We start from the raw sequence: 25,022 nt of genomic DNA, 5'->3' as shown, positions 1-25,022 counted from the left end.
GTACTATTTGAGCAACCTCTTTACAAAATAAAGTCTTGAGTAAGGAAACATGTACTTCTTGGTGAATTAAATCAAATTAAAGAAGAATATCCTATTTTTGTTTTTGTCAGGTGTGTCCAGAAAAGGTTCCTGGTGCATTATGTAGATAGGCTGATGAGAGGGGAGGCCATATTGGATTTTGTGCTTGGCAATGAACCAGGGAAGGTGTCAGATCTCTCAGTGGGAGAGCATTTTGGTGATAGTGATCACAAGTCCCTGATGTTTACTATACTCATGGAGAGGGATAGGAGCAGACAGTATTGGAATGAATTTAATTGGGGGAGGGAGAGTTACAACGCTATTAAGCAGGAACTGGGGCACCTAAATTGAGAACAGATGTTCTCAGGGAAACGCACAATAGAAATGTGGAGGTTGTTAAGGAAGCACTTGCTGATAGTACTGGACAGGCTTGTTCCACTGAGGCAAGGAAGGGATGATGGATTGAAAGACCATCATCTTTGATGGTCTTTCCACCCTTGTGGAACATCTAGTCAAAAGGAAGAAGGAAGCTTACTTAAGGTTGAGGAGGCAAGGATCAGACAAGGCTTTAGACGGTTACAAGATAGCCAGGAATAAACTGAAGAATGGACTTAGGAAAGCTGGAATGGGGCATGAGAAACCTTTAATGGGTAGGATTAAGGAAAATCCTAAGGCATTCTACACTTATGTGAGGAACAAGAGGATGGCCAGAGTGAGGGTAGGACTGATCATGGATAGTGGAGGGAACTGGAGGCTGGAGTCAGAGGAAGTGGGGAGGTCCTTACGGAACATTTTGCTTCAGCATTCACTACTGAGAGGGACCTTGACATTTCTGAGGACAGTTGAAACAGATTGATATGCTAAAACAGGTTGATGTTAGGAAGGAGGATGTGCTGAAAATGTTGGAAAATGTAAAGATAGATAAATACCCTAGGCCAGATGGGATATACCCTAGGTTACTACAGGTAGTGAGGGAAGAGATTGCTGTGTCACTGCTGATGATCTTTGCGTCCTCACTGTCCACTGGAGTAGTGCCAGATAATTGGAGGATGTGAAGTGTTATTCACTTGTTCAAGAAAGGGAATCGTGGGAATTACAGACCAGTCAGTCTTATGTCAGTGGTGCGCAAAGTACTGGAGAGGATTCTGAGAGAGATGATTTATAATTACTTGGAAAACCATAGTTTTATTACAGACAGTCAGCAGGTCATGCCTCACAAATCTTGTTGAATTCCTTTAGGATGTGACAAAATACATTGATGAAGGGAGAGTAGTGGATGTGGTGTGTATGAATTTAGGAAGGTATTTGATAAGGTTCCCCATGGTAGGCTTTCAGAAAGTGAGGAGGCATGGGATACAGGTAAACCTGGATGTCTGGATACAGAATTGGTTGGCTCATAGAAAACAGAGGGTGCTGGTAGATGGAAAGTATTCAGTCTGGAGCTTGGTGACCAGGGGTGTTCCACAAGGATAAATTATGAGACTTCTGCTCTTTGTGAATTTTATAAATAACTTGGATGTGGAAGTGGAAGTGTGGGTTAGTAAGTTTGCTGATGACACAAAGGTTGGTGGAGTTATGGATAGTGTGGAGGGCTGTTGTAGTTTGCAATTGGACATTGACAGATTGCAGAACTGGCTGATAAGTGGCAAATGGAGTTCAACCCGGAAAAGGGTGAATTGATTAATTTTAGAAGGTTGAATTTGAATGCAGAATACGGGGTGAAAGGTAGGATTCTTGGCAGTGTGGAGGGACAGTGGGATCTTGGGGTCCAAGTTCATAGGTCCCTCAAAGTTGCCACCCAAATTGATAGGGTTGTTAAGAAGGCGTATGATTTGGAGATGCTGGTGTTGGGCTGGTGTGAACAAAGTTAAAAATCACACAACACCAGGTTTTAGTCCAACAGGTTTAATTGAAAGCACTAGCTTTTGGAGCAGTGTTCCTTCATCAGGTAGTTGTGGAGTACACAATTGTAAGACAATTGTATGGTGTGTTGGCTTTCATTAGTAAGAAGATTGAGTTTAAGAGCTGCGAGTAATGCTGCAGCTGTACAGAGCCCTGGATAGACCATACTTGGAACATTATGTTCAGTTCTGGTCGCCTCATTACAGGAAAGATGTGGAAACTTCAGAGAGGGTGCAGAGGAGATTTACCAGGATGCTGCCTGGAGTGGAGGGCATGTCTTACGAAGTTGAGAGAGCTAAGGCTTTTCTCACTGGAACGGAAGATGAGAGCTGTACAAGATGTTGAGAGACATAGATAAATTGGATGACCAGAGACTTTTTTCCCATGGCTGAAATGTCTAGCATGAGGGGGCATGATTTTAAGCTAATTGGAGGAATGTTTAGGGGAGATGTCAGAGGTAAGTTCTGCACACAGAGAGTAGTGGGCGCATGGAGTGGCCAGCAATAGTAGTAGAGTCAGATACATTAGGGACATTTAAGTGACTCTTTGATAGGCACATGAAAGATAGTACAATGAAGGGTATGTAAATTAGACCAATCTTAGAGTAGGTTGAAAGGCAGCACAACACTGAGGGCTGAAGGGCCTGTACTGTTCTATGTTTATTCCTAATTATGAGTGACATGGTGGCTCAGTGGTTAACACTACAGCCTCACAGTGCTAGGGACCGAGGTTCGACCATTGCCTCAGGTGACTGTCTGTGTGGAGTTTGGACATTCTCCCCATGTCTGCGTGGCTTTCCTCTGGGTTCTCTGGCTTCTTGCCACAATACAAAGATGTGCAGGCCAGCTAAATTGACCATATTTAATTGCCCATAGTGTTGGGTGCATTAGTCAGGGATAAATATAGGGTTGGGGAAACAGGTCTTAGTGGGTTACTCTTTGGAGGGTCAGTGTGGACCTTCAGAAGGGCCTGTTTCCATACTGTAGGGAACCTAATCTAATCTATAATTGGTGGTGTGCATTCACCCTCCTAACTCTGGAATTCCTTCTTTAAGTATTTCTTATGTTTCCTCCTTTTCAACCTTCCTTACGTTGATCAAAGTTTTGGTCACTGCCCTTGTGTCTGCCAGTGTAAAATCTTATTTCATCATGTTCCTATGTTGTGTTTTACTTAGCAAAGGCACTACAGAGAACATAGAACAGTACAGCACAGAACAGACCCTTCAGCCCACGATGTTGTGCCGACCATTGATCCTCATGTATGCACTCTTAAATTTCTGTGACAAAATGTAAGTTGTCAGGATGAAGGAGACAGGCAGGAGGCTGGAAGAACACAGTAAGCCAGGCAACATTAGATGGTGTAGAAGTTGACGTTTCGAGTGTAACCTTTCTTCAATTGTAAGGATGAAATCACATACGTGCAATTCTTCGATTGGGCAACGTCGGGAACGCGAAGCGGTTCATGTAACTAGCAATAATCAAAATCCATAAATCGAGAGAGACTAGGGATACAATGGCACAATCACATTTGACTTTGATAGTGTTGTTTCAACTTTATCTTTTCTCTGGAATGTTTAGATCTAAACAGTTTAAATAAGTAGTCAGGTTTGATTGTTTTTCTGAACTCAAAATCTCTGAACGATCACAAATCTTGTGTTTGATACAAACCATTACAATGTAAATATGACTAGACACCTTATGTCGTCATCCTTCTGAATTATGCAACTTCTACTTCAGTTTTACGGCAGAATATAAACAGGAGGACGCGTGCATCAAGAAATGAGAGCGTATTCAATATTCTCCTCAAACACTTATCAATTTAATTCTTATTGCGACAGAAAATGTTTATTTGCATTCTGTAGCAAGACCAGTAAATCTCTTCGTCCAACATCTTGTCAAACTCTACACATCCTGGACGATACTTCCACCTCCCCAAATCACTTGAATTCGGCGACCAATCAGCTATAACAGAAACAAGCCAAATTTGTTTATTTTTAAGGTTAGATTTCAGCAGCAGAAAAAACTAGAAATTCCCATTCTCCTTCAACCACTCGGAACTATTTTAAAGCTTTACCCTGGAGTATTCCACTGCGGAAGAGATTTTGGCGATTGGTCATTGCTGTCATGTGACCAACGCAAGACCACATGTGTCGTTGATTTGTTTGGTGCAGAATAATCTGGAGTTGCACCAACGAAGGTTAAAGCATTGTTCAGGGACAATTTCGAGAAATATTATGCCTCTCCAGTGAGGTAAGCTTTCAGTGTTCTATTAAGCAGCATATAACATTCGATAAGCATTTTTCATTTTAAATTCTGTTCCAGAGAATCTCAATAATTTATTCTCAAGAGAGTGAGACGCAATCTTCATGGTAGTCTGCCTCTTATCCTTTATGATTTTGGTATATTTTACAAAAAAAAGGGAATATTCGCATAAAATATGAAAGGGAATCATTAACTTTGATAGAAATTATTGCCCGATGCGCTATCATCCCTAAGCGAATTCGTTTTGAGCATCGCATCTTCAAACCTGTATCTATTACTATGTTTTGGGAAGATCTGTCGTTTTTTCTTCGACTGTGTCCATCTATACATACATTTAACATTGATGTTGGTGAAACATGAGCTGATCGAAGGGTGCTCCTCTATGTTTCGATTTAAATCTATTGCATATTGTTAATGAAAAGAAAATATTACGTTGCAAACTGGTGACCTGTGAGGATGCACATTTCAGACATTCTACGTATCCTACGTCATGATTAGGATTTCATGTCTAGCCTCTTAATTTTCGTGTTCACCAGTTATTATTTCAGCTGTGAAGAGAATAATGACTGATGTGTATAGTCAAATTTCTCAAAGATGCTCCTATGAAAATCTCTACTTTCAATATCGCTGAGATTTTACAAGATTCTGTTTGAAATGTTAAATGAAGCAAATTGTTTCTTTCCATAAGAAGTAATCTGACTATACCCTTTCTAGTGGAAACTATTTTTATTTCCAAAGAATGTAATGTACATTGATTTTTATAGGCAAGATTATGTTTTTGAATTCAAATTCTGATAAAATGTATTCTGTTATCCAGCTGTTCTCTCTTCAGTTCACCCCATCTGCATTGCAGAAATGGTGACAGATAGGATTCAAACCTTTGGTAATTAATTTTGTGCCCTACGTTTTAGCCTTGGAGGAGTGGGGACTGTAGAATCTCATTTGTAGCACACCTTAAAAATTCAGGGATATGATCTTTGACCATTTTCCACTTGCAGTACAGACTTGTTGAATTACATGTACTGATACTGTAAATGTGTTTTAAAAAATTTTTTTACTATTCTTAGATGGTACTGTTGGCTCAGCCAGCATTTATTGGCCAACCTTAATTACCCTAAAGTTGTTTTTTTTTTGAACTATTGAAATCTGTGGTGTATATTTAAACTAGGAGCTGTTAAGAAAAGAGTACTAGGATATTGATCTAGTGACAATGAAGAAATGGTAGCATGGTTCCAGTCAGAATGGTTTGTGGTTTGGAGGGGAACTTGCAAATAGTCATGCTCTGATGCATCTGCAGCCCTTGTCCTGACAGATGCTAGAGGTTGGTGGTTTGGGAGGTGCTATGAAGGAGCTGTAGTGAGTTGCAGCAATTCTTTTGGAATTGACAGCAAAGTACAGCAACATATATTAGAATTAAAGGGAACGAATGGGGAGTGGCATGTCAGTTAAGTGGACTGTTTTGATTTGGGTAAAATTGAAATGCTCTTATGATGTGGGAGGGCAGTGTAGGGTCATTAGCAAAATCTTTCCTTGCCCATTTTTGACATTCAGAGATTTTGTGGGGCCTGGAGTCAAATGTTGGGGATGATTCTGTGACTATGGCTGTATTTGGTTGTTCCTTTCCTAATCTGCGAGACAGTTCTTTCAGTTTTGTCACTCTGACCCAGGTGTTGATGAGGAGGACTTTGCAAGGTCAACAAGAGTTTGCTGCTCTTGTTTCCAGTGCCTAGCTCTCCTAGATGATTTGCCTGGTTTTTGCATTTTTTTTTGCGGTTTGTAAGCAATTGATTACAATGAGACTGCTTATTTGCCCATTTCAGAGGGCAATTAAGGTCTGGTACCACATGAGCCAGACTAAGTAAGGACACTAGATTTCTTTTCCGAAAGGTTTTGCAAAGCAGATGGGTTTTTGTGACACTTGAGAATGGTCTCCATTTGAGTTTTGATTCCACTATTTGTCGTTGTAGGATTCCAACCCAGGCCGTGTGTGTGGACTACTAGCTCAGTGCCTTGTGTTACTTGCCATTTGAGCTCGAGCCATGCTGCTTGGTCAGCATCTGAAGAATTGTGAATGCTACTGAATGTTGTGTAAACATCAGCAAAGATTCCCACTTCTGAGCTTAAGATGGAGGAACCAAAAGAGAAAATGCTGGAAAATCTCAGCAGGTCTGGCAGCATCTGTAAGGAGAGAAAAGAGCTGACATTTCGAGTCTAACCGACCCTTTGTCAAAGCTTTTATTAAGGTGGAGGAAGTTCATTTAAGGAGTTTGGCTTAGGGTACTACACTGGGAATTCTCTGTGTGGTTTTTGGGACTGAAATGACTGACATCACATCCACAACCATCTTTGTTCCTGCTCTGTGTGACTTCAAACTCTTTCTCTCAATTCCCTTTTGACTCCAGTTTTGTTAGGGATCCTTGATGCCACGCTGATGAAATACTGCTTTGGTGACGAGGGCAGTCAGCTCTTTTGTTCATAATTTTTGGTTAAAGGCTGTAACGAGCTGAATCTTTCTGAGGAGCCCAAACTGAAAATTGGTGAGCAAGTCTTTGCTGTGCCAGTACTGTTTGATAGCACCGTCTATCACTTCGCCAATATCTATGACTACAGGTAGTTCTCCAAAAAGCTGTAATTGCGTTTAAGCAAAACCTCACTTAACAGAAAACCGCTTAATATAAATAATAGGGCCTATGGGAAAAGTGGGGTTAGAGGCAGACCAGCAAAAGAAAATCGCTTATGATCACTCAAAAATCACCCAAAAATGTAACACAAAGCACAGCACAGCCTGAACAAAGGTATTAATCACTTTATTAACAAAACAAAAGCAATCTTGGCAAGATGGCCAAGATTAAGGTCTGAATGTTCAAGAATACATAGTATTTAGGAAGGAGAGGAAACTTTTCTAAAAGTAGAGGGAGGCTCTATTTGGGAGCCACAGTTTTACCCGAAGTAGTCAGGCAGGAGGCTGGAAGAACACAGCAAACCAGGCAGCATCATGAGGTGCAGAAGTCAACATTTCTGATGTAACTCTTCTTCAGGACAGGGTAAGCTATTCACAGACTGATGGTATTAGCACAGAGAAGAATGACTTATGTTCACAAAACCAAGAGATAGAAATGTTTTTGGTAGAGATGAGAAACAATATCCATTGTGGGAATGGTTTATAGGCCCCCTGATAGCTTGTCCGAGAGGTGGGGCATAATCATGGTGTTTTTCATCCACGTATTAACTGGGGAAAAATATCAAGTGGGCAAAGATATGTTCTTTGGTTAGCTTGTTTGAACAGAACAATCTGGAGCCAACAAGAGGGCACACTACTCTAGCAATTGTGAGGGCATGAGAGTAAACCAGCAAATTCTGTCAAGAAACAGATCATCACAGTCACAGTGGCAGACATTTAAGTGGATTCATCAGAACATGTAGGATTGAACATTAAAATGAGAAATAAAATTTCCAAGGAATGGACCTACCAAAAATGTTAAAGCTTAAAAGAAGTGTACAACTACTCAAACAAGGATGAGAGATCAGGATATTGGATAGAAAATAAAAGGAAAAGAATGACTACAAAATTAAAATGACCCACCATTCCCATCAATCGGGGGAATCAACCATAGTTCAAAGAGTACGATATTACGTAAAGCCATCCAGATATGTTCTGGTCACATCCTGTAGGGCAAATCCAAAACAACTGATTACCACTCTATCCATCTGCAGATAGTTATTATATAATGCGTGTTCCAGCTGCGCAATTTACTTATAATGTCGCTGAGAGATTAAGTAACTGGAGTTTTGAGAATGCTTACCTCTGTTGATAATAGTGTGATTGTTTTGTGCAGTTTGTTCTGTGCGTGTGTCCATGTTAGTGCCAGTCTTCGTTCCATTCTGTACATGCACCAATAAAAGGGACCTCGGGCAACTTTTTCATGCAGAGTGTGATGCGTGTATGGAATGAGCTGCCAGAGGATAAAAGGCATCTGGATGGGTATGTGAATAGGAAAGTTTTAGAGGGATATGGGCCAAATGCTGGCAAATGGGACAAGATGAGGTTGGGATATCTGGTAGGCGTGGACGAGCTGGATGGAAGGGTCTGTTTCTGTGTTGTACACTGAGTGTATGTCAGTTGCTGACAGAAAGCAGCTTTCTGAGAGAGATACATTGAGCAGCTTCCTGTAAAAAATGGAGGGACATAGGGACAAGAATGTTATCTAGAAGCATCCTGGTGATCAAATTGCTTGTGGTGAACACAGGCTGTAATGCTGCAAGATAAGCTAGATATTATAAAGCATTTTCAGCATAAGCAGAGAATATGTGATATAGCATGCTTAATAGGAACGAGGAATTCTACCTTATGCAGCATGATAACCCTTTGTCCCTGGGTGAACCATGTTTTTTAAATGTACTGTGTTAAATTGGCTTGGAGTTTGTCTTTGTGAAAACAATCTGATCATCCTTATTTTTTTTAGCTGTCAGTTCATTTTTTTTTGCTTCACATTTTGTGCATTTGGATGTAGAACCTTTAGTTTTAAATTTGTAATTTCTAGATTTTTTCTGTTGATTGATTTATTCTTAAATTCATACTGTCTGGCTCTTTCCTACACAGTCTGTTTCTCATATAAATACCGTTCTTTCTTGCCTTGTCCTTACACTTTGATTTATTACATCCACCAAGATTTTGTCACTTCCCTCACTATTTATAGATTCATACAGGACAGAAAAGGCCCGTCAGCCCATTGAGTCTGCACCAACATAACTACCCCAACAGGCATTCTAATTCCAGTCTCCTGCACTTGTGGGCGGCACGGTGGCACAGTGGTTAGCACTGCTGCCTCACAGCGCCAGAGATCCGGGTTCAATTCCCGCCTCAGGTGACTCCCCGTGTCTGCGTGGGTTTCCTCCGGGTGCTCCGGTTTCCTCCCACAGTCCAAAGATGTGCAGGTCAGGTGAATTGGCCATGCTAAATTGCCCGTAGTGTTAGGTAAGTGGTAAATGTAGGGGTATGGGTGGGTTGCGCTTCGGCGGGGCGGTGTGGACTTGTTGGGCCGAAGGGCCTGTTTCCACACTGTAAGTAATTTAATCTAATCTAATCTAATCTTGTCCGATATCCTTGAATGTTACGATATGTAAAGTACTCATCCAAATACTTTTTTAAAGGTTGAAAAGTTTTTGGCCTGCACTACCTTCCCAGGCAGTACATTCCAAATTCCCACACCTGCTGAGTGAAAAGGTTTTTTTTCCCAAATCCCCTTTGAATTTGCTGCCCCTTGCCCTAAAACGATGTCTTCTCATGACTGACCCTTCAACCAATGGGAACAGCTGCTGTTCATATCCCTCATAATCTTATACATCTCGTTCATGTCCCCCGTCAATCTTCTCTGCTCGAGACAAACAATCCAACCCTTAATCTCTCCTTGTTGCTCCATTCCAGGCAACATTCTGGTGAACCTCCTGTGTATCCCCTTTAGTGCTATCACATCCTTTCTGTAGTGAGGTGACTAGAACTGCACACAGTACTGCAGTTGTGGCCAGACCAACGAACTGTACAACTCCAACATTACCACCTTTCTCTTGTATACTATGCCACGACTGGTGAAAGCACGTATCCAATGTACCACCTTAACTATGTAAGGTCCTAGGGAATGTTGCTGAACAAAAAGACACCTTGGATTGCGGGTTCATAGCTCCCTGAAAGTAGAGTTGCAGGTAGAAAGGACAGTGACGAAGACGTTTGGAATGCTTTCCTTTATTGGTAGGAGTATTGTGAAAGGAGTTGGAAGGTCATGTTGTGGTTGCACAGGACATTGGTTAGGCTACTTTTGGGATATTATGTGCAATTTTGGTCTCCTACCTATTGGAAGGATACTGTGAAACTTGAAAGGGTTCAGAAAAGCTTGATAAGGAATTTGTTGGTGTTGGAGGATTTGAGCTATAGGGAGAGGTTGAATAGGCGAGGGCTGTTTTCTCTGGAGCTTGGCTGAGGGGTGACCTCATAGAGGTTTATAAAATCATGAGGGGCATAGATAGGATAAACAAAGTCTTTTCTCTGGGGTGGGGGAGTTCAGAACTAGAGGCATAGGTTTGGGGTGAGAAGGAAAGATACAAAAGAGACCTAAGGGGCAACTTTTTCATATAGAGGGCGGTATGTATATGGAATGAGCTGCCAGAGGAAGTGGTGGAGACTAGTACAACTGTGACATTTGAAAGGCATTTGGATGGGTATATGAATAGGAAAGGTTTGGAGGGATGCGAGCCGGGAGCTGGGTGGTGGGACTAGATTGGGTTGGCATATCCGCTTGGCATGGACAGGATGGACCAAAGGGTCTGTTTCCATGCTGTACATCTCTATGACTCTATGACATGCTCTGTCAACTAAGGGATCTTTGACTAATTACCCCAAGATCTGTCTGTTCCTCTGATCTCCTCAATGTCCTGCCATTCATTAAATACTTCCTCATCTTGTTTTTTTCCATGTAAGTGCATCCCCTTGCACTTATCAGGGTTAAATATATCTGCCACTGGCCTGTTCATCTGACCATCTATCTCTTTCTATAACCTACAATATAATTGCTATGTAAAAAAAAATACAAAGAACTGTGAATGCTAGAAATCAGAAACAAAAACAGAAATTGCTGGAAAATCTCAGCAAGTCTGGCAGCATCTGTGGAATGAAATCAGAGTTCACATTTCGGGTGTAGCAACCCATCTTCATCAGGATGATAGCTGAGAAAGGGTTTTTTAAAGCAGAAGATAGGATGCCACAGAGGAGGCAAGGAGTAAACAATAGGTGGCGATAGAGCCCCAACAGACAGAACAACAGTAGGACAAAGAAAAGAATGGATAACGGTTAGCCTATGAGAATGTATGGCTATTAATAGTGGCTAATAATGGGTTGTGTGTAATAGCAGATCATGTGATAACAAAACCTGATATGTGAAGATTGGGGTGAGAATATGGGAGAAGGTGCCTCAAGTCTTAAAACTGTTGAATTTTATATTGAGTCCAGAAGGCTGGGGAGTTCCCAAGTGGAAAATTAGGGCCATGTTCTCAAACAGACTTGCTACCACAGCCACATCTCCTTCCTCAACACCTGTCTACGGAACCGACTGACCCCGCATGGACTCCAGACTACGTTCAGACCAACAAAATTTGGACCCAACCAGGAAATTAACATTTACTATAAACCAACCGACTCCCACAGCTACCTAGACTACACCTCCTCCCACCCTGCCCCCTGTAAAACGCCATCCCATATTCCCAGTTCCTTCGTCTCCACCGCATCTGCTCCCAGGAGGACCAGTTCCAATACAGTACAACCCAGATGGCCTCCTTCTTCAAAGACGGGAATTTCCCCCCAGACGTGATCGATGATGCCCTCCACCGCATCTCCTCCACTTCCCGCTCCTCTGCCCTTGAGCCCCGCCCCTCCAACCGCCACCAGGACGGTCCCCACTGGTCCTCACCTACCACCCCACCAACCTCCATATACAGCGTATCATCCGCCGTCACTTCTGCCACCTCCAAACGGACCCCACCACCAGGGATCTATTTCCCTCCCCTCCCCTACCAGCGTTCCGAAAAGACCACTCCCTCCGTGACTCCCTCGTCAGGTCCACACCCCCCACCAACCCAACCTCCATTCCCGGCACTTTCCCCTGCAACAGCAAGAAATGTAAAACTTGCGCCCAATCCTCCGCCCCTTACTTCCCTCCCAGGCCCCAAGGGATCCTTCCATATCCGCTACAAATTCACCTGCACCTCCACACACATCACTTATTGCATCCGCTGCACTCGATGTGGCCTCCTCTATATTGGGGAGACAGGCTGCCTACTTGCGGAACGTTTCAGAGAACACCTCTGGGACACCTGGACCAACCAACCCAACCACCCTGTGGCTCAACACTTCAACTCGCCCTCCCACTCCATCAAGGACATGCAGGTCCTTGGACTCCTCCATTGCCAGACCATAGCAACACGACGGTTGGAGGAAGAACGCCTCATCTTCCGCATAGGACCCCTCCAACCACAAGGGATGAACTCAGATTTCTCCAGTTTCCTCATTTCCCTTCCCCCCCACCTTGTCTCAGTCAAATCCCTCGATCTCAGCACCGCCATCCTAACCTGCAATCTTCTTCCTGACCTCTCCGTCCCCACCCCCACTCCAGCCTATCACCCTCCCCTTGACCTCCTTCCACCTAACGCATTTCCAACACAATTTGGACCCAACCAGGAAATTAACATTTACTATAAACCCTCCCTCCCAGGCCCCCAAGTCCTTCCTCCCTACCTTTTATCTTAGCCTGCTGGACACACTTTCCTCATTCCTGAAGAAGGGCTTATGCCTGAAACGTCAATTCTCCTGCTCCTTGGATGCTGCCTGACCTGCTGCGCTTTTCTAGCAACACATTTTCAGCTCTGATCTCCAGCATCTGCAGTCCTCACTTTTTCCTGCTGTGCTTTTGTGAAGCTCAGCACAAACTGGAAGAACTGCAGCAAGCCTGAGACAGTTGTTGGCCACGGAACAAGGTGGCAGGCAACTAGAAGCTCAGGGTCTTTTTTACAGATAGAATGCAGGTGTTGTGCGAAGCGGCTACCCAGTGTAGTCTTTGCTTTCCCCATTATAGAGGAGACCATAATGTGAGCAGTGAATGCAGTAGAGTAAATTGAGTGAACTACAGATAAAGGGCTCCTTCACCTTGGATACTGAGGAGGGAGGAAGTAAATGGTTTTTTTTCCCCTTTTTTTTCCCCCTGTAATTGCACAGATTCTAAATCCTTTTTTCACAGCAGCACTTCCTTTGTAGGGCTTTGCTTGTTACTGTTCCCTGGCCAGCACGGGGATTTTCCTGGTGGTGGAAATATTGAATAAAGTCTTTTACACACGGTGTCTTCTTTACTCCTTGCAATTCCTCACAGCACCTGTGTTGTGTCTAAAAGTGAGCACTACTTGCTATGTGTGTGATTATGGGGTTGGGGGAAAGGGCAGGTGTTATACCTTCTGTGGTTGCAGAGGAAAGTGCTCTAGGGCTGTGTTTGGACTGAAAGAAGAGTGGATCAGGCACTTCTGATCTGCAGGCACCCAGTGCGAGTAAAGGGTACACGTCTATGGGCCTTCGCATTGTCTTTGCTCCTGGACCTGTCCAAAATGGCCATTAACAGGTCCAATCGTGAGACTGAAGAGGGAATCATCATCTCTGTCTGCCCTTGTTTCGTGATCACGTTTGTGGTCAGGTATACCTGGAGAGGGAGCATGCAGTTCTTACTATGACTGTTGTGGCCTTTCAAGACTACTGGGGACTGGAGTGCATTATTACCCTGGATAATGATGTTCTGATTTAATTAATTGTTTCTGAATTACAAGTTTCTATTTTGCACTTTGAGTTTGTATTTGTTTTGGTTTGGTGCCCAGAAGAGCCAAAGGGACTTTTATTTTAACTCTGTACTGTTCCTATCCCAGATGCACTTGATGGGGATCAGTGTGAGGGGAATTTTCATTTCACTTGAAATGAGTGGGAGAACTTTTTCTGTATTTTAAACATTGTTGTCCCTGTCCCTTGCCTCTTTACTATATAGTTCACCTGACTCAACTTTTTCTCAATCTGATAGAGACAAATAAACCTGACTTTGAAGGGAACAAAGGTAACAGTACTAACACGTCGCCCCTTGGGAAAATGTCCGAGTCTCAGAGGCTTTATCTGTCACCAGCTTCATTCTACACTGCGTTCTTTAGGTGCTGTTTAGCTAACTCACCTCTATTTAATCTCTCCCTCACCTCTGATACATAATCTAAATGTGAGATCTCTGACTTTGGTCCGTGATTGGTCAAGAAGCACTCACAATCAGTCTGGTCCTTCAAGATTTCACACTTTATTTAATATGGCCGGGCACAGACCTTCCAGAAACAGAGGTTAAACACTTCCGTTCCTCAGAGGAACTGTGCACAGGGCTTAAAACAAAAACATTTTTATACTTTTCTGAAAGAGGGGTATAGGCCATAATTGTACATAATTACCAATTAATTAACAGAATGGTTTTATTGACAGCAACTCAACCCAATGGTATTTCCTGGGAACCAACTTTGTTTTCCAAAGCTTAAGCCATTCTTACCTCATGAACCGAGTTTTTGCACTTGTACTTGAAGGTCACTTAGAATGGCCAGTAGTATCTTATCTAGTCTAGTTATTTCTATGCTATGCCGAGAAGTGATTTTGTTATGCTATTTGCATTAAGAAGTCATTTTATTTCCACCTAAGTTAATAAGAATATGTATTAAGTGGTTGTTCCTGACAACAACTTAGTTACCTCCGCCTGTATTCAGGTTTCAGACTTGTCTCCAAAATATGGTGGATGCATCCATTATGGTTAACAAGTATTGGTTCCCACTTTTTGTTCTCGGGAGGGGATTTATACAATCAGTTATAAACCTCATGAAATGATCTTCAGATGCGGAGGTTGGCAACAAAGGTGCTGGTTTTATTATCGCCTGTGGCTTACCAACCATTGAGCATGTATGACACATAGGCAAAAGTTAACCACATCCTTTTGCATTCCAGGCCAATAAAAATGTTTTTGTACCTTAACCTGAATCTTTCGTACCCAGAGGTGACCTCCTACAGGTGGTTCATGTTCTACCTGTAACACCTCCTTTCTGTATTCTACTGGCAACATGGTGTGCACTTTTGGCCATTTCTCTTCTGCACTAACCTGCAGTGGTCTTCATTTCCATCTTAGGATTCTATCTTTCAGATAGTAACCCTCCAGAATATTCTCTTCCTCCTTTTTGGAGTACGCATCCACATATATCTTTTATCGTCTCGACTTGCTGTTGCAAGTCTCTTAGTCTTTCAGAACTAAAAACTTCTGTCTGACCCTCTGCCTGGCCAGGTTTTTCCTGCACCATTACATCAAGCAGGGTATCTACTAACTGAAACTCAACTCTGTCATCTTTCTCTTTTACATTTCACTTTGTGCAGTGCCTTATGATAGTGGGATCTGGTTACCACACAGGAGAAAGTGAGGACTGCAGACGCTGGAGACCAGAGTTGAAAAATGTGGTGCTGGAAAATCACAGCTGGCCAGGCAGCATCTGAGGAGCAGGAGAATCGACATTTCGGGCATAAGTCCTTCTTCAGGAATGAGGAAGGTGTGCCAAGCGGGCTGAGATAAAAGGTAGGGGGGAGGGAATTTGGGGGAGGGATGCTGTGAATACAAGAGGTGGAAGGAGGTGAGGGTAATAGGCCGGAGATGGGGTGGGGGTGGAGAGGTCAGGAAGAAGATTGCAGGTCAAGAGGGCGGTGCTGAATCCGAGGGTTGGGACTGAGATAAGGTGGGGGGAGGGGAAATGAGGAAGCTGGAAAATCTACATTCATCCCTTGTGGTTGGAGGCTTCCTAGGCGGAAGATGAGGCGCTCTTCCTCCAGGCATCGTGTGGCCAGGGTCTGGCGATGGAGGAGGCCAAGGACCTGCATGTCATTGGCGGACTGGGAGGGGGAGCTAAAGTGTTCAGCCACGGGGCTGTTGGGTTGGTTGGTGCGGGTGTCCCAGAAGTGTTCCCTGAAACGTTCCGCAAGTAGGCGGCCTGTCTTCCCAATGTAGAGGAGACCACATCGGGTGCAGCGGATACAGTAAATGATGTGTGTGGAGGTGCAGGTGAATTTGCGACAGATATAAACAGGCATTGGTTAGGCATATGGAGGATAGTGGGCTAGTGTAGGTTAGGTGGGCTTGGATCGGCGCAACACCGAGGGTCAAAGGGCCTGTGCTGTGCTGTATTTTTCGATATTCTATATAGAAGGATCCATTGGGGCCTTGGAGGGAGGTGAGGGGGTAGGTGTGGGTGCAAGTTTTGCACTTCTTGCGGTTGCAGGGGAAAGTGCTGGGAGTGGAGGTTGGGTTGGTGGGGGGTGTGGACCTGACGAGGGAGTCGTGGAGGGAGTGGTCTCTCCTGAATGCTGATAGGGGTGGAGAGGGAAATATATCCCTGGTGGTGAGGTCTGTCTGGAGATGGCGGAAATGACGGACGATGATACGATGTATCCGGAGGTTGGTGGGGTGGAAGGTGAGGACCATGGGGTTCTGTCCTGGTGGTGATTGGAGGGGCGGGGTACAAGGGCAGAGGTGCGGGAAGTGGAGGAGATGTGGTGGAGAGCGTCGTGACCATGTTGGAGGGGAAATTGCGGTCTTTGAAGATGCCTGCCTCTTCGTCGGATATGTGGAACAGTCCATCTTTGCAGCTACACTGGCACTACCTTTTCCTCCGCTACATCAATGATTGTATTGGCACTACCTCGTGCTCCCACGAGGAGGTTGAACAGTTCATCCACTTTACTAACACCTTCCACCCTGACCTCAAATTTACCTGGACCGTCTCAGACTCCTCCCTCCCCTTCCTAGACCTCTCCATTTCTATCTCGGGCAACCGACTCAACACCGACATTTACTACAAACCGACCGACTCCCACAGCTACCTAGATTACACCTCCTCCCACCCTACCCCTGTAAAAATGCCATCCCATATTCCCAATTCTTCTGCCTCCACCGCATCTGCTCCCAGGAGGACCAATTCCACTACTAAACAACTCAAATGGCCTCCTTCTTCAAAGACCGCAATCTCCCCTCCGACGTGGTCGACGATGCTCTCCACCACATCTCCTCCACTTCCCGCAACTCCGTCCTTGGACCCCGCCCCTCCAATCGCCACCAGGACAGAACCCCATGGTCCTCACCTTCCACCCCACCAACCTCCGGATACATCGTATCATCCACCATCGTTTCTGCCACCTCCAGACAGACCCTACCACCAGGGATATATTTCCCCCTCCACCCCTATCAGCATTCAGGAGAGACCACTCCCTCCGCGACTCCCTCGTCAGGTCCACACCACCCACCAACCCAACCTCCACTCCCGGCACCTTCCCCTGCAACCGCAAGAAGTGCAAAACTTGCGCCCACATGTCCCCCTTCACCTCTCTCCAAGACTCCAATGGATCCTTCTATATCCGTTGCAAGTTCACCTGCACCTCCACACACATCATTTATTTTATCCGCTGCACCCGATGTGGTCTCTTCTACATTGGGAAGACAGGTCGCCTACTTGCGAAACGTTTCAGGGAACACTTCTGGGACACTCGCACCAACCAACCCAACCGCCCCATGGCTGAACACTTTAGCTCCCCTCCCACTCCGCCAATGACATGCCGTTCCTTGGCCACCTCCATCGCTGGTCCTTGGCCTCCTCCATCGCCAGACCCTGGCCATACGATGCCTGAAGGAAGAGTGCCTCATCTTCCGCCTATGAAACCTCCAACCACACGGGATGAATGTAGATTTCTCCAGCTTCCTCATTTCCCTTCCCCCCACCTTATCTCAGTCCCAGCCCTCGGATTCAGCACCGCCCTCTTGACCTGCAATCTTCTTCCAGACCTCTCCGGCCTATCACCCTCACCCTCACCTCCTTCCACCTATTGTATTCCCAGCACCCCTCCCCCAAATTCCCTCCCCCTACCTTTTTATCTCAGCCCCCTTGGCACACTTCCTCATTCCTGAAGAAGGGCTTATGCTCAAAACGTCGATTCTCCTGCTCCTCGGATGCTGCCTGGCCTGCTGTGTTTTTCCAGCACCACAGTTTCCAACTCTGCTTACTACACAGTCTGGGAAAATACCAGGATATTTCTGTTTTAACTCCTCAGTTTCTTGACCTTCCTTGGGTTTCTCCACAACAAAAGGTGTCACTCCCACCTTGGACCCTGCCAAATAATTCCCAAGAACAAATTGAATTCCTGGAATTGACATTCTGTCAATCATTCCCACTGTTACTTCCTCACTCTTAAGTTGGCACTCCAACCTGATCTTACATAGGGGAATGCTAAATTTCTGTCCATGTATCCCACAAATTACCACACACTTGGGTAACAGATCCGAAAGAGTGCATATTTGCTCGTCTCTTACTATCAGTGATTGGTTAGATCCTGTATCTCAAAATTCTAACTTATTGTCCATCTCCCCCTGTTCTTTCTGAGTAAACTTTACCCACAGAGGCAATTTTTTTTGTAGAGATCAGGTACTAACTCCATACCCAGCCCCTGCATAGGCTGTACACTCTCCTGCAGTTCCTTGGCTCTTCTTGGATCTCATCTACTATCTTCAGTAATGCCACTGGCTTAGCTTCTTTTTTCCCATCTTTTTCCCCATAGTGCCTTTCTTTAACAGTCAGCACTTTGTCTTTGTGTCCCACTTTACCACAGTGGAAACACCCGAGGCCTTTTAGCTCCTTTCCACCCGCTTGGGCTTCTTTTTTTTGTCCTGTGGTAAATTCTTACCAGTGCTGTCTACTCTTTATTTCATAGTGTACGATCTCTCGTTCTCCCAACTCCTATCCCTTACAGGAAGAAATTGTGGCTGTAAGCTTTTCTTATGTACCAACATGTACTAATCTGCTAATTCTGCTGCCCTTCTCACATCCTAAACTTTCTGTTCCTCCAAGTGAATTCTTACCATCTCTGGAAGTGAGTTTTTAAACTACTCTAACAGAATAATCTCTCTGAGAGCTTCAAATGTCCTATTTTCAAAGCACTTACCTATCGATCAAAATGACTAATGTTGAATTTGACAGAATTAAACAAACTCTGACCTGGTTCCTTCTTTTTGTTTCTGAACCGCTGTCTATATACTTCTGGTACCAATTCATAAGCAATTCAAATAGCCTGTTTAATCTCTTCATAATCTCCTGAACCCTCCTCTTGACAGTGCGGCAAATACCTCATGAGTTCTGCCCACCAGTTCAGGCTGAACTAGCATTACTCTTAAATCCTTGGACCACTCTATTTGCTGAGCCAATTTTTTAAATGAAATAAAGAAGGCTTCCACATCTTTCTTATCAAAATGTGGCAGAGTTTTGACATTCTCTTTTAATCTCCATCCTGTTAATTTGACTTTGCTGACTTAAGTTTCAACTTCTCAAGTTCAAATTCTCTCTCTTTTTGTTTCTCCCATTCTTCTCTTTCTCTTTGCTCAGCTAAGAGCTCCCTTTTTCCTTTCTCTCTCTCTTTGTTTATCTTCTAACTCCATTTTCCTCCATTGAAATTTAAGTTGTTCTACCTCTACTGCATTTGTCAGTTTCTCTGATACACTTAAGTATTTGAGTAACTCCCTTACAATTTCAACTTAACTTTTGTCCTTGGTTAAATGCAAATCTAACTTATTTACTAATTCTAAAAGTACGGCCTTTTTCTTTCCTTCTAAACCTTCTTGGTAAATTTAAGAATAATCTACAAACCCAAGAAATTCTTTAGCAATTTTTAGAGCCATTTCTCTCATTTTTAATTAAATCAACCAAAAGTAAATAAACTGCCTCACCTACATTTTATTTAAAGATCTAGGGCACTAACCTGCAGGTGTTTAAATCTGGGATTTTTTTGTGCCCCCAAATCTATTCAAAGCTATCTAAACCAGTTCAAATTCCTAACAACGAGCCACAAAACTGTTACAACAGGGGGTAAATCTTCCTGCTTAATTTGAACCAGTTACACAGAAAAGATTTATCCCCTGCAGTAATCTGTGAAAATTCAAGAAGCCAAGAAGTATTTAAAGTAAAAATTAACGACTTCATTTCTTAATGTATAACAGAGAATAATTAACTAATAACAATTTACAACTCCTTCCTCTAACCTATCTTTTACTTTTCCCTCTACAATATTGGTCTGGTAAAAATCCTGATTGAAGTTTACAATACAAAACTACTTATTTCCAAAATTAGGCAGCTTTTGGTTCTTCTCTGTGTATTCCTGTTTTCTTCTTCTTAGGAATTCTGCTTCACAGGTTACTCATCAATATAAGTACCTTTTAAGAGAGCTATTTTTCAGGCAGTCTGTATATGCTGGTGGTGTGACCGTTCTCCTATTCAATTTTCTCTGGTCTTTTCCCCCCAAAGCATTGGATTGTGTCATTGGCTTTTAAGATTAATATACTCAATTCAATCTTGATTGGAGGCTGGTATTTTGGGGTAAAATTTAAACTGGTTGAATTCTAATTTGTTTTTATCTCCAGGCAGCCAGCTAATTGAGTTGTTTGACCAAATGTTACATTAATTTTTTTTTCAGAATACTTGGTGCTGTCAGTTCTTCTAGCTAATAACTTTCTTAAAAGTACAGTACACCTTTTTATTGATAACACACTTCAGAGGGTGAGTTTGGACTTGACGGGCTGAATCGCCTGTTTCCGTATGTCGGGTTGTATTCTATTCTATTTAGTACCGCCAGATTTGCCCCAGGTCAGTGCCTGATCAATATTTGAGTCATGTATGCCAATTTACGTGTGGCTAAGGTAGTAGTTTCAAGGGCTATTCTCTTTGAGATTGTGCTTAATTTTACATCTAGCTGTTCATGCTCGTGTGCTGAACCTCTTTTGTTATACTACTGTCATTGGTACCCACATGGACCATTCCTTTCTGCTAATCCACTTTAATGATGCTGTAGTTTGTTTCCTCCTCATCCTGCTGGTCTTACTCTCACCCATTCAAGCAAAATAAAATCTGTTGAACAGTTGCAAAGGTTGAGACTGATGCACTGATCTCCTTTCCACTCACTGAAATCCCCTTCAAACCCGAGCAGATTTCTTAAAGTGTGATGCTGGAAATGCACAGCAGGTCAGATAGCAATTGAGGAGTAGGAGAACTGACATTTCAAGCATAAGCTCTTCATCGGAACAGGCACTGGACAGGCAACACCGCCTTTTCAACTCTTTTCTGCAGAAGACCATGTCAGTCTCTCCCTCTCGATACTATTCACTACTCTCACTTCATTCCTTTCTGCTAATCCACTTTAATGATGCTGTAGTTTGTTTCCTCCTCATCCTGCTGGTCTTACTCTCACCCATTCAAGCGAAATAAAATCTGTGGAACAGTTGCAAAGGTTGAGACTGATGCACACTGTGATTTTAGTCCCATGGCTAATCCACATATCTTGTACATGTCTGGACACAATGGGTAATTTACCACGGCTAATCCACCCAATCTGTGTATCTTTGAACTGTGGGAGGAAACTGAAGCACCTGTAGAAAACCCACACATACATAGAGAATGTACAAATTTCTTGAGGGTGCTTGAGGGTGAAATTGAGCCCAGTTTACTGGTGCTGGGAGGCAACAGTGCTAACCTCTGAGCCATCGTGCCGTCCATTTCTGAGCGGCGACCTGAATTGAAGTATATAAAATTGAGAGGCATTAGATAAGGTGGATAATTAGTCTTTTTTTGCAGGATGGAGCTGTCAAATACTAAGTGGCATAGTTTAAAATGAGAGGGGAAATGTTTAAAAGAAATGTGCGATTGATCATTGCTCAATATCAGCAAAAATCCTCACTGCTGATTTTTATGATGGAGTGAAGGTCATTGAAGAAATAGCTGAAGGTTGGACCCAGGATACCACTCTGAAGAACGCCTGCAGAAATGCAGGGTAACTGAAATGTATGCCCTACAACCAGAACAATCTATGTCAAGGCCAGATGTCTCCAACCAGTGGAGAGCTCCTCCTTCTCCCCCCCCCCGCATTCTCAGTTAGTTCAGTTTTGTTAGGTCTCCTTGATGCCTCATTTGGTTAGGTGTAGTTTTGAAGTCGAGGGCAGTCATATTCTCACCTCTAGAATTGTCATTCTTTTTTGTCTGTGTTTTGACCAAGTGACCCTCATGGAACTCAAACTGGACATTGGCCTGCAGGCTGTTACCAAGAAAATGCTGTGTGATAGCGCTGTTGATGACACTTTACTGATTGATTTGGGGAAGCCAATGTTGAACTGTGGTGAACAAAGTTAAAAATCTCAACACCAGATTCTAGTCCAACAGGTTTATTTGGCAGTACTAGCTTTCTAGAGAATTTGTCTTTTCTAAACAATGCTCATGTTCTGAACTCCCAAAAGATGATTTATTTGAAGATAAGGGACTTACAGGGTTATGGACAATGTGCACAGATTTAGGATGAAGCATGAATCCAGACACAAAGGGCTTAATAGCCTCCTTCTGTAATGAGATATTCTATGTACACATAAAAACACTGATTTCTCACTTCTACATCTTGTGTCTTGAACCCCTAAACTTCAGCATGAGGGCATTCTCTGCAGTTGTGTGGAAAGATGCCCGAGAAGAGTGAGGGGAGGAATGTGAATGATCAAGAGTGATTTATCCCTTTGTTACCTATTACGATGCAGAAGTTGTGTACCGCTGCTGATTAAACTAAAACACCCAAAGAAGATCGCCTCGCTTTGTAATCTGTTAAAAATATGCGAATGAAAGAGGATCCCTGACTTCCACTGTATAAGTAAAAAAGTAACTATTTAAACCTTAGAGTGAACACTAACAAAACTAACCACTTTCCTCTAATCACTAACCCTTAGTTGATCACAACTCTATTAATATGCTATTTAATAACCCCGTTAATAGTAATGGTAAATTAACACTTAATCTTTTTAAGTTCCCACAGATGGTATTCTCTTCCTTCAGCTTCCCTTTCTGTTTTTCCTGACAACTGCTGTCTTCCCACAGGTCATTGTTTTGCTTTTTATTGTGAGTATTTTTAGCTAACAAATGCCTTGGTACCCGTTAAATAGATGGTGCCTTCTTAGCGATTTTTGTTTTGAGAGTTTTTCATGTTGCATGAACAATTTAGCTCTGAGCAATTTTCAAAATGCCCTTCTTTATCAACCTCACTCCTGCCATCTCATTGGTCTGGTGTTGTCAATACAATCAAATTTACATTCAATTTGTTTTTGGTATCCTGGGCATATTTTAAATTAATTGGTTAAATACAAATCTGGTTGCCTTAATTTCAAAAAACAACCCAATCCAAGCTAATGTTAATAATCCAATCACCAATTGTTACATACTTTCAATTCTAAGTACTGTTTGTGAATCTGTCATAGATACATGCCGTCAAAATCTCTCAGCTCAGAAAAGCACTCTCTGTCTCTTTTGTTAGGTTAATTTTCCTGAGATTTTTACACACTTGATGCAACTCAATATGCCAACTTCTGTGAACAACAACCAATTTTTATTAAACAAATACAGTACAAGCTGTGTAGAAACTGTTAACGCACTTCACCATGCTTGCGAAGCGTGTCGAGAGGTCTCTTTGAACAAAGGAAATAGTTCTTCCTTTATACAAAATCTTCACATCACAGTCAATAATGCCACTCAAGACAAACCCCAACCACTCCCTCATAGTCACATGCCACTCGAGGCACAATGCAGTGATCACATCTTCAGAAACAATGTAATGCAAATTACATTTGCATGGTGGTTAGCACTGCTGCCTCATAGCACCAGAGACCCGGGTTCAATTCCCGCCTCAGGCGACTCTCTGTGTGGAGTTTGCACATTCTCTCTGTGTCTGCGTGGGTTTCTTCCGGGTGCTCCAGTTTCCTCCCACAATTCAAAAAATGTGCAGGTCAGGTGAATTGGCCATGCTAAATTGCCCATAGTGTCAGGTGAAGGGGTAAATGTAGGGAATGGGTATGGGTGGGTTGCGCTTCAGCGAGTCGGTGTGGATTTGTTGGGCCGAAGGGCCTGTTTCCATGCTATAAGTAATTTTAAAAAAATATCCTTAATGGCCAAATCTGGTGTGAATTGTATTTTTTTGTAACTATAGGGTGCAGTCAGAATTTGAACTGCAATGTTCCAACTGACTTCTGAATAGGTGGTGATGATGCAAATGGCTCTGAATGGCAAGGGAATTTCCTTACATTCTACCTGTACAACAGACATCCCACCCTACCCTCTGGGCATTCAATTTCTTGCAGGTCAGCAGAGCAAATTAACTCTTTTAATATCTCACCTTAATGGGACCATACATGCTTTCAACTTCATAACACCTTTGAAATGTTTGCTTCCTTTCTCGATCTCATTGTTTTGTCACTTTTAATTTGTCACTTTCAACTTTAAAGAGCTTGTCAAAGCATTGCTCATCGCCATAGTTTTTAAAAAATCTTATGTTTGTATAGAACTGTTTAACATAATGTATCATAGCTTCATAGCAGCATTATCAAATATAATTCGGCTCAAAGCCACATGAGATTATTGGTCAAAGTGGTAGATTAAAATAAAATCCTGAGAAAAGTAGACAGTCATGAGGTTTAAAGAAGAAATTCCACATCTTAGTGCCTTGGAAACCGAAAGCATAACTACTGACATTAGTGGAGCAAAGGAATTTGAGGATGCACTAGATGGCAGAACTGAAGAAGTGCTGGAATCTGGGGAAAAAATGAGGTTAGATGAGATTATAAATTGAGAATTGGAAAAGGCATGAAAGACTTAACGCCAGAATGAGAATTACCTTGATAGATACTTTGCATTATATCCACTAAATTTCCCTTCAAAACTTGTGACATTCTTTGGGATTGTGATCGCCAAGGGGTTGAAATAGATGTTAATACCTACATGGTGAAGATTTTGGAAGTCTGATAGAGCTTGATTGTTTCATTCCTGCATACTGTTTGATGTGTCTCATTTTAATTTCTAGAGTGAATCATGAATAAAGTGGTGGACAAGCTTGAGCAGATAATACCATGAAGACAAGCTCACGGATCCTCTATCACCAACTACAGAGTAAGAACTTATGCAATGTTTTTCATTTTTTAAAATCAGGATGCAAAGGAATCCTTTGCAACATGGCTGATTTTCATAGCATACTGAAATTTTGGTGATTAATTGTCGGAAATGGAATAAAAACCTTTTTAGTTAAGAATGTGCTTAAAGGAGAACCGAAGAGCAGAAAATTCAGTTTAAACTAGTGTTGTGAGAGAGATATAGACATGAAGATAAATTTAGTTGTCCTCCCTTCACTATGCCAAGATATCTTGACAGGAA

The 25,022-nt window shown here is 42.8% G+C and overlaps 1 protein-coding gene across 12 annotated transcripts in view; it reads left to right on the top strand.

Moving 5' to 3' along the window:
• The first annotated feature begins 4,053 nt into the window (after positions 1-4,053).
• tmem108 (transmembrane protein 108) overlaps positions 4,054-25,022 on the top strand; it is a 192,818-nt gene continuing 171,849 nt past the window's right edge. For 5 of the 12 annotated variants that reach the window (XR_011955039.1, XM_072560722.1, XM_072560715.1 and 2 more), the window contains exons 1-3: positions 4,054-4,169; positions 15,148-15,343; positions 24,676-24,761. Coding sequence is in view for 10 of the 12 variants with exons in the window: in XM_072560722.1 (XP_072416823.1) it covers positions 24,722-24,761 (40 nt within the window). In the remaining 2 variants the exon portion in view is untranslated. Of the gene's footprint in view, positions 4,170-6,356; positions 6,792-15,147; positions 15,344-20,881; positions 20,930-23,822; positions 23,957-24,675; positions 24,762-25,022 lie in introns of those variants that run through there. The other 7 variants (XM_072560718.1, XM_072560717.1, XM_072560716.1 and 4 more) reach the window with 7 other exon arrangements.

This window comes from Chiloscyllium punctatum, chromosome 41 (genome assembly GCF_047496795.1).
Source record: "Chiloscyllium punctatum isolate Juve2018m chromosome 41, sChiPun1.3, whole genome shotgun sequence".
Lineage (NCBI taxonomy): Eukaryota > Metazoa > Chordata > Chondrichthyes > Orectolobiformes > Hemiscylliidae > Chiloscyllium > Chiloscyllium punctatum.
The sequence above is the reverse complement of the archived record's forward strand: the minus strand, read 5'-3'. Positions and strand labels throughout refer to the sequence as shown.